Source organism: Rhinolophus ferrumequinum, chromosome 12, assembly GCF_004115265.2.
Source record: "Rhinolophus ferrumequinum isolate MPI-CBG mRhiFer1 chromosome 12, mRhiFer1_v1.p, whole genome shotgun sequence".
Lineage (NCBI taxonomy): Eukaryota > Metazoa > Chordata > Mammalia > Chiroptera > Rhinolophidae > Rhinolophus > Rhinolophus ferrumequinum.
In genome coordinates, this window is record NC_046295.1 from 23,049,660 (window position 1) to 23,068,967 (window position 19,308).

The 19,308-nt window shown below is 33.0% G+C and overlaps 1 protein-coding gene across 1 annotated transcript in view; it reads right to left on the reverse strand.

The window, feature by feature from the left end:
* The window catches only part of CCDC171 (coiled-coil domain containing 171), a 267,732-nt gene that overhangs the window by 141,806 nt on the left and 106,618 nt on the right, over positions 1 to 19,308 (reverse strand). The window contains exons 17-19 of the mRNA XM_033124173.1: positions 18,350 to 18,854; positions 17,456 to 17,572; positions 351 to 580 (exon numbers count right to left, since the gene is read on the reverse strand). Coding sequence (XP_032980064.1) covers positions 351 to 580; positions 17,456 to 17,572; positions 18,350 to 18,854 — 852 coding nt within the window. The remainder of the gene's footprint in view (positions 1 to 350; positions 581 to 17,455; positions 17,573 to 18,349; positions 18,855 to 19,308) is intronic.

Genomic DNA, 19,308 nt, shown 5'->3' on the forward strand with positions numbered 1-19,308 from the left:
AAAAGTTTATATTTTATGCTACCAATAATTTGGATTACATGAAATGAACAGCTGAAGAAAAGAAATAATCTAGATGGGTAGAAAATAGAAATGACAATCATTTATGTCTCATACAATTCTGTGGCAATATTCTTATAGAGAACAGTCAGCTCAAAACTCATGCCAGAACTTTTGTATTTTGATATTTGGACACAATTGGAAGTGCTTTCATTTATTGTATTAAACGATTACATGAAACCTAAAGAAAACATAGACACATTCGTGTACAACTAACTTAAACTACAAATAAATCTGATTAAGAATTAAATTCACAAATCCTAAAGTTCCTGTTTAATAAGTTTTATACATACCAAAATGGGCACGTGACCACGCAGTCCGTATTTCAGGGCCAATGTGTTTACTTTATGAAGTCCACGGGCCAGCCTCTGAACCAGGGAATCTTTTTCTACATATGTAATACTCCTGCTGCTACTGTGCAAAGGTAAACTCTCCATTGCTAACCTAATTTTATCCATGAGTTTTGCAAAAGAATTCTTGGCCGCACCTATTAGTAAGTGTCCACACATTCTGGAATTTGGATCTTCAAAGAAAAAGAAAAAAAGACAGGAAAGTGTGAATTGTCGCTTATTCGTTTCACAACAATACTTCCAATCGCAACACAATGAAAGTATTTTCTCAATTATATAATTCCCATTTACCTGTAGTAATTCATTCAAAAAGTCCCCTCCTATATTAGCTTTCACTGTAAAAAAGGAATGCAGAAAATAGTTCACCTACTAAACAATTATTGAAAGAAAATCTGCATGTACATCTAGTATGTCATTCACACTGAACGCTACAATACTAAAAATTGATCATCACTCTCTGTTTTAAAACATAATATAAATTCATTTTCTATTTACAACTACCAAAGCTTGTTACCTTAGCGTCATACTATTTATATTCTCAGACAAGAAAACATAATTTGCCTTATTCCAAGGCAATTAAAATTTTACAACTACAATTACTTATTTCCCCACAGGATTTCTGTAATCATCCCTCTCATACTCGTATAATGGACCTAAGGTCCCAGCATATCCAACATGGCTTGCTTACGGCTAGATTCATCAGGTCTGTAATTAATAATTGTGTTTAATGTTGATAAATAAAATTGTCAGTGCTCTTTCTACTAATTGGTATTCCAGATAATAGTTAATAGGTTTGTTTATGCCTTAATAAGAGTCGTGTAATTTAGTTTTCCCACTGCTACGCAGGTCTTCATCTGTCATTACTTGTCTTATGATACTACCCACGTAAAATGACAAGCATGGAGAGATTATTTAAATTCAGTAGTATACCATTCTACATTTCAAGATCCTCTGATTTTGGAGTTAATATAAATCTTGTCTTTACATCATAAGCACAAAAACACATATATAGTCTGATTCATCCAACAGAAAAATGTTTCATAATTCTAAGAATATGTATGGTTTAAAAGCAAAGTGCAACAGTGAATGAGAAGGCAATCGAACAGTATTTTCTGTCATAAAGAACCATTTCACAGATGTCCTATGTTCAAAAATTTGGGCCTCGTTTTATTTCTTTTATTCCTCAATGAATGAAAGGTAAATTTTTAAATTTATGCAGCAGTAAGAATTTGAAAAACATATTGCTTAGAAGTTACACATAAAATAGAAATTAATTGGACGAAAGCATAGTATCTTCCATTTAGAATTGATTTCTATCAGTCACTGATGCACTGACTTCCAAGAATATAACATAGGTAATATAAGTTTAATTCTATATGCCTTCCATAAACATACTCTCTGAGAATCTCATGGACAGAAGACAGACAAGGTATAATTAAAATACACAGATCCTTCATTATCAGATTCCTTAAATAAATAATGAATAAAAAAGAATTTAGTAGCTTCATATGCCAATCAACATATAATGCAGAACACTGAGTTAAAAGAATTACTACACATTTAATGAGTCGCTGTTTGAACAAATGAACAAACAGTAAAATTTATTTTACCCATAACTTTCAATATAACACATTATTCCAAAGCCTAATATATGTATTCCCTGTTTCTCCAACTGGTTTGCAACTCCTTAACTGTTTTTTTTTTCATCTTAGTGAACTCTTTTTAACTTCACTGTGCCAGCCTAGCATATGTTTTTATATGTTTGTTGGATTAATTATATTTCCTTTTTACTTCCATAGCAGCTGCAACAATGCTGAATATCATGATGCATTCAATAATAGCAAGATAAATTAATTAATGTTAACTTTTATGGTATGTCCAAAGTTATTGTTTTTAAATAACAGGATAAAAGCTCATTGTTTTAAGAAATTTTCAGGAATATAAAAGTAATTAAATCTTCAAAAAGAGCCTGTAAAAGCAAAAATCAACTACGATGAAATATTAATGAGTAGTGGATTTTTTTTACTGTATCACAGAAATGTGTTTTTGTAGACACTAACCACTCTGAAAGGTAAAATTAAGTGACAGTATAAATCTATAAGGTATTCTTCTGAATTTGTAAGATGTGGGAAAGAGGCATCTAAGTTCCTTGACTGCTGACTCTCATGAATTACAAAAAGAACAGTAAAAACTTATGATTTGATGAGAAAGAAGTGTTTTACAATATAATTCACATTATAGAGTATAGAGTACAATTAATTTAATATTAAATGAAAAAAAATTTCTCTAGTGACATAGTTGTAGAATTATTTGTATAGTGATACAGAAAAAAGAAAAGAGGTCACTCAAGTTTTTCATGTCAAAACTTGTCTAGACTCTAAATGGTTGACTTGTTACATTTAACAAATTCTTGTTTATGTAAACATTTGTTAATCACTTTCCCCTATTCAATAGCCCGAGTCTTTCAAGGAAGAAGAGAACCCTATGTTCTGCCTTTACTTTTTCCAACAGAAGGGGCAATATCTTACATCTAAGATTAAAACTTTAAAACAAATTCATAAAGAATTGTGTCAACCAGTAGATCTAAACCTGCGGGCTACAGATCTCAGGGTATGAGAGGGGAAGCTGAAAAGTTATTACAAGCATTTCACCACTTCTAACTACAGCAGCTATTGCCATTTTTATCTTCATTAAACCCTAAAAAACATATACAGTATGAATAATATATGCTCATGATATTGTAATAAAATTAAAAGTCCATTAAAACATTACAGAAGTCCACTGCTACTAAAAATACAACTATTATGTGGGGAGAGAGCAGTCTACAATGTTTTCTTATTAAAATGGAGCCTTCACACTCTGAAAAATTGACAAATACTCCTTTAATGAAAAGAGGGGGTAAAAGCAATTATTTAATTAATATGTATGTAAATATGTGATTGTTTAATTATTTAATTTAATGATGTTAGTCATGAATGTAATATTAATAAAATTAGTAATATAATTAATAATGTTAACAATGTTAGAAATGTTAATCATTTTAACTGCATTAAATTCCGACTCAGTTCTACATACTTGGAAACATGTTATCATCCCTGCCATTTCCATTTTCCTTACCATCTATCTCCCTACATCCTGTTCTTAATATTTCTCCCATCTATTCAATGTTTTCAGTGATCATGGCCTTATCTCATCTATATTCTTACAAGAGTCTCCCTACTCTTCTCCACTCTTTCCCCTCTTCAGTCCATCCTCCACTGTAGATAAAGTGACTTCTAAAACACAAATAGGATCTTGTCACAACCCTTGCTTTTAATTCTCAATGACTCTCTTCACTTCTAAGAATAAATTTCAAATTCCTTAAAACATGCTCAAACGACCCTACATGATCTGATCCCTGCTTAGTTTTCTAAGAACATCCTTCACCATTATCCCTTCTATAGCAACTCCTTTGAAGTGAAACCAACACATCACAATCTTAAAGCATTCCACTGAGCAAAAACAATGCTTGTATCTCCAAATAGCTAATAATTTCAGAAATATGAATATAGATATCAGTTTTCATACATAGGACCTAATCATTATGAGACGTTTGCTTCAAAGCAGTGTTCCATCTAAAATTTTAAAAAATAAAATAAAAATCCTATAAAAATTGTCCAAAATCCTATTTGAAAAGTAATGAGATAATCTGTCTTACCATATTTTAAAACATCAAGATATATGTTTTAAAACATCAAGATAAAACATCATACTGATGAAAACATCTATATAGGGAGACTAATAGACTGGAGAGAAAGGAAACAGATGCTAGTATATGTATTAATTTAATATATACTAAATGCTATATTTTAATTTAGTAGGGAAAAATGAATGATTGAATTGAAAAGTATTGAGACCAGCCGGTCATCTGGACACAAATAAATCTTAACCATTTCTCACTATTTATACCAAAAATAATTCTATATAAAACCAAGATTTAATATACAAATTGAAAATACTAGACTAAAATATGAGCAATACAACCTTGAGGTAAGGCTAGCCTTTCTAAGTACATCATCAAAAGAAAATCCATAAAGTAAATGATTAACAATTCTCTTTATATAAAAATTAAAATACACAAATTAAAATACAAACCAGAAAAACATTTATGTTACATATAGCAAAGTGTTAATATGGGTGATGATACACAGGGAGTTCTTATAATTCCAGAAGAAATAAACAAACACCCCCATGTATGAACATAATGAGATAATTTCTAAAAGAATATAAATGGGTGTGAACAAATAAAGATATGCAACCAAACAATCAAAAATAAAGTAGTTTCTTTTGCCTTTAAAATTGATGAAGATATAAAAGACTCAAAAGTTCATGTACCAAAGGAATTATGAAGAAACCAGAACTCTTAATACTGTTCATGGGAGTGTAATGTACATCAATTTTTATGAAAGGGAGACTGGCAATACTTTCCAAATGTAAAATACACAAACTCATTTTCAGGATTTTAGCCAAGGAAACAACTGTTCAAGTGTAAAATAATTTTATGCACAAACATGTTGATTACAGCATAGTTTATTACAGTATTTCTTAAAATAGTGAAAAATAAGAAAAACACCAATATCCATCAATCAGGAATTCAGAGAGTAAACTATAGTGTGTATGTGTGTATACACAGGTCTGACAATTAAGCTCATAAACTTGTTGCACGATGTTGCTAACCTTTTTTGATATCAGAGAGATTATTCATTATGAATTTGTACCAACTAGACAAACAGTAAACCAAGTTTACTATTTGGAAGTGCTGAAAAGGCTGAGTGAAAAAGTTAGACAACCTAAACTTCTTGCCAACAATTCATGGCTCTTGCATCACGAGAATGCACTAGCTCACACGGCACTGTCTGTGAGGGAGTTTTTAGCCAGTAAACAAATAACTCTATTGGAACACCCTCCCTACTCACCTGATCTGGCCCCCAATGACTTCTTTCTTTACCTGAAGATAAAAGAAATATTGAAAGAAAGACGTTTTGATGACATTCAGGACATCAAGGTAATACGATGACAGCTCTGATGGCCATTCCAGAAAAAGAGTTCCAAAATTGCTTCGAAGGGTGAACTAGGCGCTGGCGTCAGTGCAGTTTCCCAAGGTGAGTACTTCGAAGGTGACCGTAGTGATATTCAGCAATGAGGTAATATATGCACACACAGACACACACTACCACTGGAACAGTATGTGACCAAATACAACTAATGATGTACACCTACTTTATTGACATGGAAAGACATTGATTTTCCATTGAGTAGTATAAAACTACAATGAGGCATGATTCCCACCCCTGTGTTTGTGTGTATACATGTTTGTACACATTTATGGGAGATTTATGGAAATCATCAAAGAGTTAAGAATGATTAGGCATGGCCTTTGGGTGATTTTTATTTCTTCTGTGCAGGTTTCTGTACAGTGTGAAGTTCTTACACCAAGCATAAGCACTTTTGCAGAAATAATAAAACTATTTTTAAAAGCACTATACACTGTCTTCCTCATTCATTCATTCAACTGCTAGCTATAGAGTGGCTCATATGTATAAAGGCATTGCGTTAGGCAAAGGGGATGGGACTTAAAACAATGATTAAGAATCAATAGCTCTTTTTTTGTTACTTTCAGTTTTATATCCCACAAATCAGTGAAATCATATGGTTCTCAACTTTTTCTGTCTGATTTATTTCTCTTAGCATAACAATCTCAAGATTCATCCATGCTGTCGCAAATGGCTCTATTTCATCTTTTCTTATGGCAGGATAGTATTCCACTGTGTATATATACCATCTTTATCCAATCATCTATCGAAGGACACTGGTTGTTTCCATATCTTGGCCACCGTAAATAAAGTTGCAATGAACATCGGAGCACATACAAAACTGAAAGCAACAAAGGAGCAAGACAAACAAACAAACACACACTCATAGACAATAGTTTAGTGGTTACCAGAGGATAAGGAGCGAGAGGGGTGGTACATGAGGGTAAACGGGATGAAACATATGGTGATAGAAGGAGAACTGACTCTGGGTGGTGAACACACAATGTGATATATAAATGATGTATTACAGAATTGTACACTTGAAACCTATGCAACTTTACTAACCATTGTCACCCCAATAAACTTTAATTTAAAAAAATCATTAGCTCTTTTTTCTATCAGTATTATTTATAAATAACACTATAGATACAAATGCCCAATAATAGAACTTATCCAAAAACATATTTTGACTCAAATGATATTTGGGGGAATGATTATCTAAAGTAGGGGTTCTTGGTCATTTTTGTGCTATGGATTTCTTTGGTAGTTTGGTGGAACCTATGGATCCCCATTCTCAGAGTACTTTTAAATACATAAATCAAAATATGTAGGATTACAAAGAAAGCAAATTTTATTGAAATGCAGTTGCCAAACATTTTAAGTTTATCAATGTAGTAAATATAGGAGAATACATTTACAACACAGACTAATTAAAATTAATTTTTTAAAAGACATAGTATGGTGAAAGTTGTTACTTAGACAAACTAAGAACATTGATCTATAAAGTGATCTTCAAGAAGGCATCATATAGGTCATGTTGGAAATCAAATTTTTTTTCTATTCAAAAGTGATAAAAATCCTGACCTACAAATATGCACTGCTGCAAATATAATTAAAGCTTCTATGATTCACTTTATAAGGTGAATCATACAAAGGTAGGCTTCTCTCAAAAAATACCAGAATTCCACAAGGCTTTTAAATTCAAAACCTACTGTGGTAAGTTTTTGTCCTAAAGTCAGTGAGTTCATCTTTGACTAGGTCAACATATTTAATACAATTTATATCAGAAAGAAAAAGGATTGTGAATCCATGGTTTAAACTGATGCTATGCTATGACACTGGAATTCTACATAGTCATGAACACTTCCAGGGATAAATTATCCATTCAAAAATCATTCTTAAAAATTATGATAGGCAAATAAATTTTAATTTAAAAACCCAAATATCTGTTCAGTGTAAAATGCTTTCAAATTTTCTATATGCTTGAAAATTCTCATAATGAGAGTAAAAAATATTTTAAAATGCAAATGTAATAATAAAAAAGAATATCACAAAATAAAATTCAATAAATGTGGCTCCCCAAAATAAGACACTAGTACCTAAAGTACCAGAAATGATACATGGTCAATTGTATCATTTCAATTTCAGATATGAATGAAGTTTTATATAAATAACAAAATCCTCCAAGTTATTTCTTCTCAATCTTTACTGTGCATGTAAATCATCTGAGGGTCTTGTTAAAATGCAGATTCTAATTGAATGGCTCTGGAGTAGAGTCTGAGATTATGCATTTCTAATACTTTCCCAGTTAATGCTAAGGCTGTTGTTCCACACACCACACCTGCACTAGCAAAGCTCTTTTTTATTATTTGTTAGGATTAAATAAGACCTTAAAGCTTATAAATATATACCAATAACTACTTATTAAAACAAATATCTTTACTTACTGCTTTGAACTTCTAAGAGTAAAACCTCAGTATTATGCTGAATACAACCTAGATTTCTGAGTTTTGCCTGAAAGAGTTGCTATGACCTCTAGAAAGTTAGCTCAAAGTATACAATGAAAGAAAGTTCTGAGTAGTAATAGCAGGGATATGTATATTTGGGTCATCTATCTTTTAGATAATGAAGATTCAATTATAATTTAAATGTGAGACAAAATGTATTAACATTCTACTCATATCCATTTTCTTCTGTATTTGTTCAGAGATATTGCAAAGCAAATAGGATCGGCACATTTGTTTCTATCTTGAGAAATTCAGTCTGGACCATTCATTTGAAAATATTCAGCTATCGAAAGGGTTCTTTAGTCCATTCCCATAATGATTGATATCCCAGCACTTCAGTGGAAGTAACATTCTCCCCTGTTTGAGGTAAATGATCTCTCGCAGGCGCACCATTTGGATACCTGGAAGAGGTAATTTATCTCAAGTGGGCAAACACTTTAATGAAAGCAGGAAGGCTGCCACCTGTCCAGCATTTACAGAGGCATTATGGCAACTGTGGTCTTTGCCCACTGTCTATAAACACACCATCAAAGTTTAAGAAGGTAGCAGGGACAACCACCTTAAGCACTTTCTGAGAAGTGAAATCAAGCCACCATATTGAACTTCTAGATTCATGAAAAGGTTTGAAGTAATACACCAGCTCACTTGAGACATCAGTACACAAAAAGAGACAAAAATAACAAACATTTATTGAACAATTACATATACAAGGGTTAAGCAGGTTACATTTACTCCTAATAACCCTATGGGGTAGGAAATTTCTTAGCCAAATTTTACATATGAAGATATTGAGGCTGGAAAGGAATTAAGTAATTTCCCCAATGTTACACATATAGTAAGTAATGTAACCCAGACTCAACTCTAGAGTCAAAATTCTTAATTTATACTCTACATATCCAACATGTTTAATTTTCTCTCCTAGATACTTTTTAAATTTTCCCTCCTCAATAGTTAATAGTATGTGTATAATTCAGAATTATAAAAATATAAGCACCTAATTTTTAAAAAGAGTAATTTACTGACTTTTTGTTTTTAACCTTAAAACAAAGATAATACAAGAAGCAATACAGTTACTATTTAATATATTAAAAACAACTACTTGGTATCGGCATACATGTACCAGTTTTCCTGCGGCTAAAAAGAAAAAGTGCCCATGATGCTATCAATATGTAGTCCTGACATGTAAAATGGGTTTTCAGCAAGTTCTTCAAAAAGACAGAAAGATTGACAGAAAGAAGACAAAACAGTTCTAAGAAATATTTTCTTTCGTTCTAGAATTTTTAGATTATTTCCTAAAAAGACTTTCCCAAGATTTTGCCATTTCAGTGTTCCACATGATTGAAAGGATCAAGATATTGCTCATAATATTAGATGATGATTCGAGAGCTAATGAATCAATTACAAATCAAAGTTAAACTGATATCCCAGATACCTGTAGTATGATGAAAACATCCGACTGCAAATTAGTCGAATAAATTAAGGAATGCACAACTGATAAATATTACCCAGACATTAAAGAATCATTCTCTAGAAGACTAATATAAATGGCGAAAAATCCTCCAACAATGACTTTTTTAAACTAAAGTCATGATAGTATATCATAAGCAAAGCACAGCATCACTTCTGTGATATTCTTGCCAAAAATGCTTAAGCTGAACCTAATCTTGAGGAAACACCCAAGAAATCAAAATTGAGGGATATTCTACAAATAATTGGCCTGTAATCTTCAAGGTCATGATGGTCAAGGAAAAACTGAGGAACTCTTCCATGCAGAGGAAGGCTAAAGAAACACGACTAAATGCATGTTTCTAAACCAGATGCTTTCACTATAAAAGACATGGTTGGGACACCTAAGTTAAATAGAATGGGGTCTGAATGGTAGTACCGTGTTTCCCCGAAAGTAAGACCTAGCCGGACCATCAGCTCTAATGCGTCTTTTGGAGCAAAAATTAATATAAGACCCAGTCTTATTTTACTATAATATACGACCCAGTCTTATATAATAATGTAATATAATACAATATAACATAACATAATACAATATAATAATATAATACCAGGTCTTATATTAATTTTTGCTCCAAAAGATGCATTAGAGCTAATGGTCTGGCTAGGTCTTATTTTCGGGGAAACACGGGTAATGTTTTCTGATGCTGACCAGTACACTCTGGTTATGTACAAGGATGTCTCTGAAATGCACACTAAAATATGAGGGAGTAATGGGCCATCATTTCAGCAACTTGATCTCATATCATTCAGCAAAAAAAGGACTTCTCTGTTGTGTACTTGCAACTTTTCTATAAGTTTAAGGTTATTTCAAAATAATTTTTAAATGCAAATAGAAAACAGTATGTAGCTTATGATATAACATTTGTTAGTCTGTTAGTGGATGGATGCGTGGGTGGCAGGATGGACGGTAGGAAGCGGGGAGGGAGGAAAAGTGGGTGGATAGGAAGACAGAGAGAGATAAAGGGATAAAATAGATTAGAAGAACACACACAAATTTTAATAGTTAACTATTCATGTATGATAGGAAACTATTTTTATTTTTGTTATTGTTGTTATCCGATTCATTTTTTTTCAAGTTTTCTGAATTGACCATTTTTAAAACTGAGGCAGTAGATGTGGAGGTAATTGATTTTTTGAAATCTGAATTCTCTCTATTGCAGACATTGTTGATTAGCTGATCCATTCCACCCACAAACTCTTCTTTCTCTTTTGCCAATTCCAGCCAGCCAGTTAAGGATAAGCGTGTGATCCAGTTCAGGCCAATGAAACAATAGCAGAAGCCTTCTGAGGGTGGGAATGTTTTCAGGAAAGCTTTTGCCTCATGGTACAAAGGGATGTATTCAGCAGCCACATGACTTCATATTTTTAACAGCTTTCTTGATACATAATTCACATATAATACAATTCACCCACTTAAAGTGTACAAATCAATGGTTTTTAATATATTCACAGAGTTGTGCAACCATCATCACAACTTTATAATATTTCGGTCACCCCAAAAAGAAACTCCATATACACTAGCAGTTACTTCCCATAACCTCCAACAACCTACGCAGCCTTAGGCAACCACTAATCTACTTTCTGTCTCTAGATTTGTCTAATCTACACATTTTAAGTACAGGCATCCCTTAGTGATGCAATGGGTTTGGTTCAAGACCACCTCAATAAAGCAAATATCACCAAAAACGTGAGTCACACAAATTTTTTGGTATTCCAGTGCATATAAAAGTTATGTTTATACCATATTGTAGTCTATTAATTATGCAGTAGCATCATGTCTAAAAACATACCTTAATTTAAAAATACCTTATTGCTAAAAAATGCTAGCCATCATCTGACCCTTCAATGAGGCGTATTCTTTTTGCTGGTGGTGGCTCTTGCCTCAGTGTTGATGGCTTTTGACTCATCAGAGTAGTGGTTGCGAATGGTGGGGTGGCTGTGGCCATTTTTTAAAATAAGACAACAATGAAGTTTGCTGCATTGATTGACTTGTGACTTTCATGAATGATTTCTCTGAAATATGTGATGCTCTCTGATAGCATCTTACCCACAGCAGAACCCTGCTTCTGCTCTATCAACTAAGTTTGCGTAATATTCTAAATCCTTTGTTGCCAGTTCAACAATCTTCACATCTTCACCACGAGTAGAGTCCATCTCAAGAAACCACTGTCTTTGCTCATCCATAAGAAGCAACTCCTCATCTTTTAACGTTTTATCATTGGATTGCAGCAGTTTAATCACATCTTCAGCATCCACTTCTAATTCTAGTTCTCTTGCTATTTCCAATCTGTAGTTACTTCCTCCACTGAAGTCTTGAACCACTCAAAGTCATCCAGGAGGGTTGGAATCAGCTTCTTCCAAACTCCTGTTAATGTTGACATCTGATTTCTTCCCACAAATCATGAGTGTTCTTTACAGTATCTAGAATGGTGAATCATTTCCAAAAGGTTTTCAATTTACTTTGGCCCAGATCCATCAGAGGAATCACAACTATGGCAGCTATAGCTTTACGAAATATATTTCTTGAATAATAAGATTTGAAAGTTGAAATTACTCCTCGAATCATGGGCTGCAGAATGGATGTGGTGTTAGCAGGTAAAGAAAACACCATTAATCTTATGTACATCTCCATCAGAGCTCTGGGGTAGCCAGGTACATTATCAAGAGCAGTAATATTTTGAAAGAAATCTTTTTTTTCTGAGCAGTAGGTCTGTCTCAACAGTTGGCTTAAAATATTCAGTAAACCATGTTGTAACAGATGTGCTATCATTCAGGCTTTGTTGTTCCATTTCTGAAGCACAGGCAGAGTAGATTAAGCATAATTCTTAAGGGCCCTAGGACTTTTGGAATGGTAAATAAACATTGGCTTCCACTTAAAGTCACCAGCTGCATTAGGCTCTAACAAGACAGTGAGCCTGCCCTTTGAAGCCTTTGAAACCAGGCATTAACTTCTCCTCTCTAGCTATGAGAGTTCTAGATGGCGTCTTCTTCCACTGTAAGGCTGTTTCATCTACATTGAAAAGCCGCTGCTTCGTGTAGCCACCTTCATTACTTCTCTTGGCTAGATCTTCTGGATAACTTGCTGCAGCTTCTCCATCAGCATTTGCTGCTTCACTTTGCACATTTATGTTATGAGATGTCTTCTCTCCTTAAGCCTCATGAATCAACCTCTGCTAACTTCAAACTTTTCTTCTGCAGCTTCCTCACCTCTCTCAGTCTTCATAGAATTGAGGAGAGTTAGGGCCTTGCTCTGGATTAGGTTTTGGCTTAAGGTAATGTTGTTGTTGATTTGACCTTCTATCCAGACCACTAAAACTTTCTCTGTATCAGCAATAGGCTGGTTTCACTTTCTTGTCATTCCTGTGTTCACTGGAGTAACACTTTTAATGTATTTTTTAATTAAAGTTTATTGGGGTGACAATTGTTAGTAAAATTACATGGATTTCAGGTGTAAAATTCTGTAATGCATCATCAATATATCACATTGTCTGTTTCCCACTTTTAATTTCCTTCAGGAACTTTTCCTTTGCATTCACAATTTCACTGTTGGACACCAAGAAGCCTAGCTTTCAGTCTATCTCAGCTTTTGACCTGCCTTCCTCACTAAGCTTTTGATTTAAAATGAGAGACGTGCAATTCTTCCTTTCATTTTAACACTTAGAGGCCATTGTAGGATTATGAATTGGCCTAATTTCAAAATAGCTGTGTCTCAGGGAGCAAGGAAGCTCAAGGAAAGGGAGAGAGATGGGGAAGGGCTGGTCAGTGGAGCAGTTAGAACACACACAACATTTACTAAGTTCACCATCGTACACGGGTGCAGTTTGTGGCACCTCAAAACAATTACAATAGTAACAGCAAAGACCACTGATCAGAAATCACCACAATAAATATAATAAGAATGAAAAAGTTTGAAATATTGCAAGAGTTACCAAAACGTCACACAGAGACACAAAGTAAGCAAATGCTGTTGGAAAAACGGTGCCAATAGACTTGCTCAATGCAGGATTCTCACAAACCTTCAATTTGTAAAAAAAAAAAAAAAAAAAAACCCACAATAAATGTCAAGTACAATAAAGTGGGGCACAATTAAAATGAGGTATGCCTGAAAATGGAATCATACAATATGTGATCTTTTGTGAGTAGCTTTGTTTCACTTAGCATAGTGTTTTCAAGGTTCATCCATGTTGCAGCATGTATCAGTACATCATTCCTCTTTATGGCCGAACAATATTTCATCATTTAGATATTTATCCATTCATCAGTTGATGGACATTTGGGTTTTTTCCATTTTTGGGCTATTATGCATAAGGCTACAATGAACATTCATGCACAAGTTTTTATATGGATATATGTTTTCATTTCTTTTGGCTATATATCTAGGAGTGTATTGCTGGTGCATATGATAATTCTGTTCAACATTTTGAGGAATTCCTAGACTCTTTTCCAAGGCAGCCGTATCATTTTTCGTTCCCACCAACAATGTATGAATGCCTTCACATTACGTCCTTACCTTTTCCTTTCTGCCCATACACAATCTTGACGCCTGAAAGCAGAGTAGCCAGCTTAAAACAAGGAGGCATAAACATGAAGATGCTAAGATGGCAGAGCAGAAAGACACAGTCTGGATTTCTACCAATGTCCAAACTTTCTATTATTTGGGAGGAAAAAATTTTATACAATTCAGCTACTTTAAGTGGGTCGTCTATTAGTTACAAAGGAAGCAAACCTGTGATGCCCCCCCAAAATAGTAACTTCACTATATTCTGAAGAAGAATTTTCTCCTTGATCTCTATATGCTTATTTATACCAAAACTACATTTTAAAAAGTTAGAGCTGTATGAGATATGTAAATTATCTTGAAATTTTAAGGTAAACGTATTTTCATTGGATCCAAATTTTTATGAATGTTCTTTATTATTCAGTTAATGCAATAAATCTTCATAATAACCAATATTTGAAAAGTAAGAAACTAAGAAAAGTAAGCAAACTTAAGCACTTTACAAATTAAGTCATTTAGTCCTCTAAACAACTCTATGAGATAAGTGATAACTATATTCTTATTTAACAAATAAATAAAATGAAGAATTTAAATAACTTGCTATGTCACACAGCTAGTCAGAACCAGTATTCAAAGTGAGGCGGAATCCTTACTTAACCCTACACTGTGTTACCACCACTGTAGAGCACTTGAGCAATTTGAGAATAGAAAATTAATAATGAATAGACTAAAAATGTGTACAGGTAGACACCTAGTGTCTATTCTTTCATGTTATGTACTACTTTCATGGTGAGATGGGTGGTAGGGAACAATTTTTTTAGCACCCATCTATGTCAGGTACTGTAAAAAATTTTAACAAAATTATCTCATTAAATCCTCATAACAACCAGGAAGATGACGCCATCTCCACTTATGGATAAAGAGTCCGTGGCCCAGTAAAGTTAAGTAACTTGCCCAATTTCACACCACTAATAACTAATAGAGCTAGACACAAATCAAATCTGCCTTGTTCAAAGCTAATGCTCTTTCTACTATACAATAATGCTTACCTACTTAGGTTATTCATACACTTAAATTATAAACTCAACATGACTATATATATAAGCTGTTATGGCTTTACATTTATTACTCTCATTATTATCTATTGATAATCTTTCACATACTGTAACTGTCTGAAAATATGTTCCCATCCTGTATGCTAAAACATCTGAAATTTCTACTACTAGGATACATTTAAAAATGGAAACATGTAACCTGGAAAAGATAATATATTAACCTCTCATCATGTTGAAGGAATTATTCTATAAGCCGAGCTAGTTAAGTCATCTGCAGAAGGTCCACACTGATTTTTTCTGTACTAGTCCAGTAATTATCTACCTGTCCAGACCATATTCCTTCCAATACGCTTTAGGAAACTGATGCATCAATTATTCTCCCTCCCCCATAAGCAAGTTACTTTCTCTTCCTTAAGTAGTGTTCATTAGGTAACAAACGTTTAAAGCTTCCCCTAAAAGTAAGTTTCCCTGAACTTGCTATTTCTTCAAGCTACTAGAGGCATAACCAGGTTCTAACATCAAAGGCAGCTGTGTTCCTGGAAGTACGCAAGCACTTAAGAGACACCACTCTTGGTCTACCTTATACTTGATAAGACTTAGCTACACATATTTTTATCAGGGTTTCAATAACCATAGTGTCAGTATTTTAACTTAAAAATGTTACAAGGGGCCACTTTTGGAAAACGTGCTGAGGGCAGGGATCACTGCCTACTTTTATAAAACTTCTACAATCTAATCCCATGCCAATAATCCAAACTTTCTCCCACAATTCCCCAATATAGTTATTACATTTTAGTAATCACCATCTATAAGCCAGGTCTGCTAGGCATGGATTTCCATTCTCATCTCTTTCATTTCCCTTCTTCCCATTCTGTGCTTATTCCCACCTCTGCATCTCTGCTTAAACCATGCCCTTCATCTGAATGCCATCTCTCCTCTCTAACTTACTATCATTCTAGGCCCAACTAAATTACCAGCTCCCCCTGAAACGTCCCCAACAGCCATATGCCCATATTGCAATACATCTTCTATGGATTCCTACGTTCAAAGCCTATACTGCCCAACCCAATCTTTGACTACAGTTTGCCTAACATTGTTCATGAGTTGTCATTCTCGTTCTATAACCATTGTGCATGTTTTCTAGAGGGCCAGATCAAGTCACATATTTTTCTTTTATCTCCTAAAGTATATATAACATGGAAATAAGAGGAAAACACATCCAACAAAGTAATAGTACAAAATAACATTAAAACAAGATTATAGCTTAAGAAACCGATCTACTTTTAAGTGTCCACATACCCACCAAAAATATGGCTAACACAAATCATCTGTTTATTAAAATAAATCCAAAACTTTTAATAAGTTCTTTCAAGAATGTTACAGTTTTTCTTTGAAGTTATACCACCATTCTTAAAATACACTTATTTAGACTTTTATTTCAGACTCCTAACACAATATGTTGAGATTTTGCCAATCCATTAAACACGCATATTGCTTACCAATATCAATGACCACAATGCAAAAACAACCTTTGAATCACAAATTTCCTTCTACAAAAGCTTAGGTTTAGATATTTGAAATCACAATAAATGACGTGTATTTACAAAGCAGAGCTACTAGATAATTAAATTACATCCAAATTATTTCATTAATGCTTACAACATTTCATCAAGCAGGCAACTATTAACAAGTGCATTATACTATTTGTGGCATTAATGTGTCTGAAATGACAATAATTATTAGTCCAATGACATAACTTAACCAGTAGGTAACTGTATGTTATTCTTCTAGCATAGAGAAATTAGCTTTCACTGAACTTTTCACCTAAACACATCATGTTATCTCAGTCATGAAAAAATAAATTTGAATTTTAGACCTTTCGAAATCACAAATTATAGGTCATTCCACACCTGGTGGAAAGGAATAGGCAATTCAAGTTAACTCTACTCAAAATTAATTAGAAAAAATAAAAACACATTACCAAATGACAGAGGAAAATTTTCTACTGGCTTAGTTATTACTCAAAGTTCTAAAATTTATAGCCAGAAATAGAAATGAAGAAAGACTAAAACATTGGAAAGAACATTACCAGTTTTATTTAATAAAAAAGCTAATTACGAGCTTTCCATAGGAAAATCAGATCACAAAGGAAAAAAAAATAAGGTGGATATATTCACCAAGAAATGTCATTTAATTTCCCCATAAAGAGAAAATTACCCATCAACATTTACATTAATTCCCTACATCATTAAATATAGATTTAACAATATCTCTGCACCTGAATAAAAGAAAGATGATAACAAATGTATTTTCTTCCTAGATGGTTTATTAGAATTTGTACCATAAAGCTTTTCTGGACATTTACTTTTAAATGTATTTTGCAAGAACATAAAAGAGGGAATCATACCTGTTTTAGTAATGACTTCCTGTAACTCAGCCATAGAAGTGATTATTGCAGCAAGAAGGTCAGAACTGGTGAGCCAACTCAGCGCTTGCAAACAACGTAACTGCTCCTTTTGATGTTCTGCAAAAATAGGGAAAAAAAATCCATTATGCAATGCTACAAAAATTTATTAAAATCCATGTTTAAAATTCATAGTAATGTTTAACTATTTAAGAAATAGATCAAAAGTTGTAGACAGAACTTTGCCTGATGCAGAAAAGTCTACAAGAAATGTTAGATTTGATTGACTATTTATTTATATATTTGACTGTTAACTGTCATTGGACATCAAAAAAAGAGAGAGAAGGAAATTTTCTTTAGTTCTACTTACATTACTTAAGAGCTTGATGTTAAAAATTGAAATCATTGTTTTCTTAGGATAGCATTCAAAAAATGTTACATATGTCTCATTTATATTTGTCTCATTTCCACTGAGTTCTTCAATAGATTTTTTAACTCTGATCATTTTATACTGATTCATAGAAAGTGAAAATGAATTATACTGATATTTAATTTTAAATAGGGCAGTCTCTGGATTAACTTTATTGAAAAATTGCTCTATAAACTCTTCACTTTACTGTGAAAAGATCATTCAAATACAATAAAGTCAGACAACATTGAAATTACATATATTTGCTACTTTCTTTATACTTTAATGTTTAAAACAAAATATCAAAACCTAATTTATACATAAATATACATTTATACACACATATCTATCTATATACGTATGGGATTATGTTACATGACTTAATATATTAAATGATTTTTTTTAAGTTTTTGCGTAATGGCAAAACATATTCACATTGTACGTCACTTATATTCAACTTAGAATTTTAAAAGCACAATTTGTCTTACTTGGAAATTTATGTTTGTCTTTCGGGTCTCCTGTACACACTAATATGCCTATGCCTTCTTTGAAACTTTCCATCCAGGTAAAAAGAGAGGCACACGATTGGCCTAAAACCCGGAGCCTGTTTGCTGCCAAAATTGCAATAACACCTTTCCGGAATACACGTATCCATCCTTTGAATGGTTTTTTCTTCATCTTGGCTTCCTCTTGCTTTTTTTCCTCTACTGTTGACAAAGCCTGGGATAGAGTTCTTACTTCCAATTTGAACAACTCAAAGGTGTTAACTTGCTCCTGGAGAAAATCTCTCTGAGTAGATAAGGCACATGATCGGCTATAGAGAGGATATAAGGCACCAGCCATCAATGCACAAGCTGCCAGCAAGGATGTTTGCTCCTTTTGAGTCTGTGATAAGACATTTTTGATGCGTGAATTTTCAAAAACCAACTGTTCATGTGACTTCTCAATACGGTTCAATTTTTCCATATTTTTTTCAGCAATTTCCTGAAATTTCTATAAGAGAAGTCAAATAATATATTTAATCACGAAACAAATAGGCGTTTTATTAATACCTCTTTATAGAAAGAAGAAATGTTTCCTGACAAAACTACTTCTTCTTCAAAAGATCCTTGTTCTAAAATATCCAAAAAATACATATGATAGAACAGTGGGCCAAACAGCTTAGATCTGAATGTGCACATTGATTTTTAAATCCTCTTACATAGAAGTTTTTTATAAAGTAGAACACATAAATTTTAAAATATTTCATGAATTTCGTGCACACTTACAAATAAATACAAAATAAATTATACTGATATTTAATTTTAGAAATAGAAAATATTTCTAGATAGAAATAGAAAATATTTCACATATTTAGAAATAGAAAATTTCCCCTCTTCCATTTCTCATAATTTCTCCTCTTCCATTCCTCACTAACTTTTATTTCCTGCTTTTAAACAGAAATTAT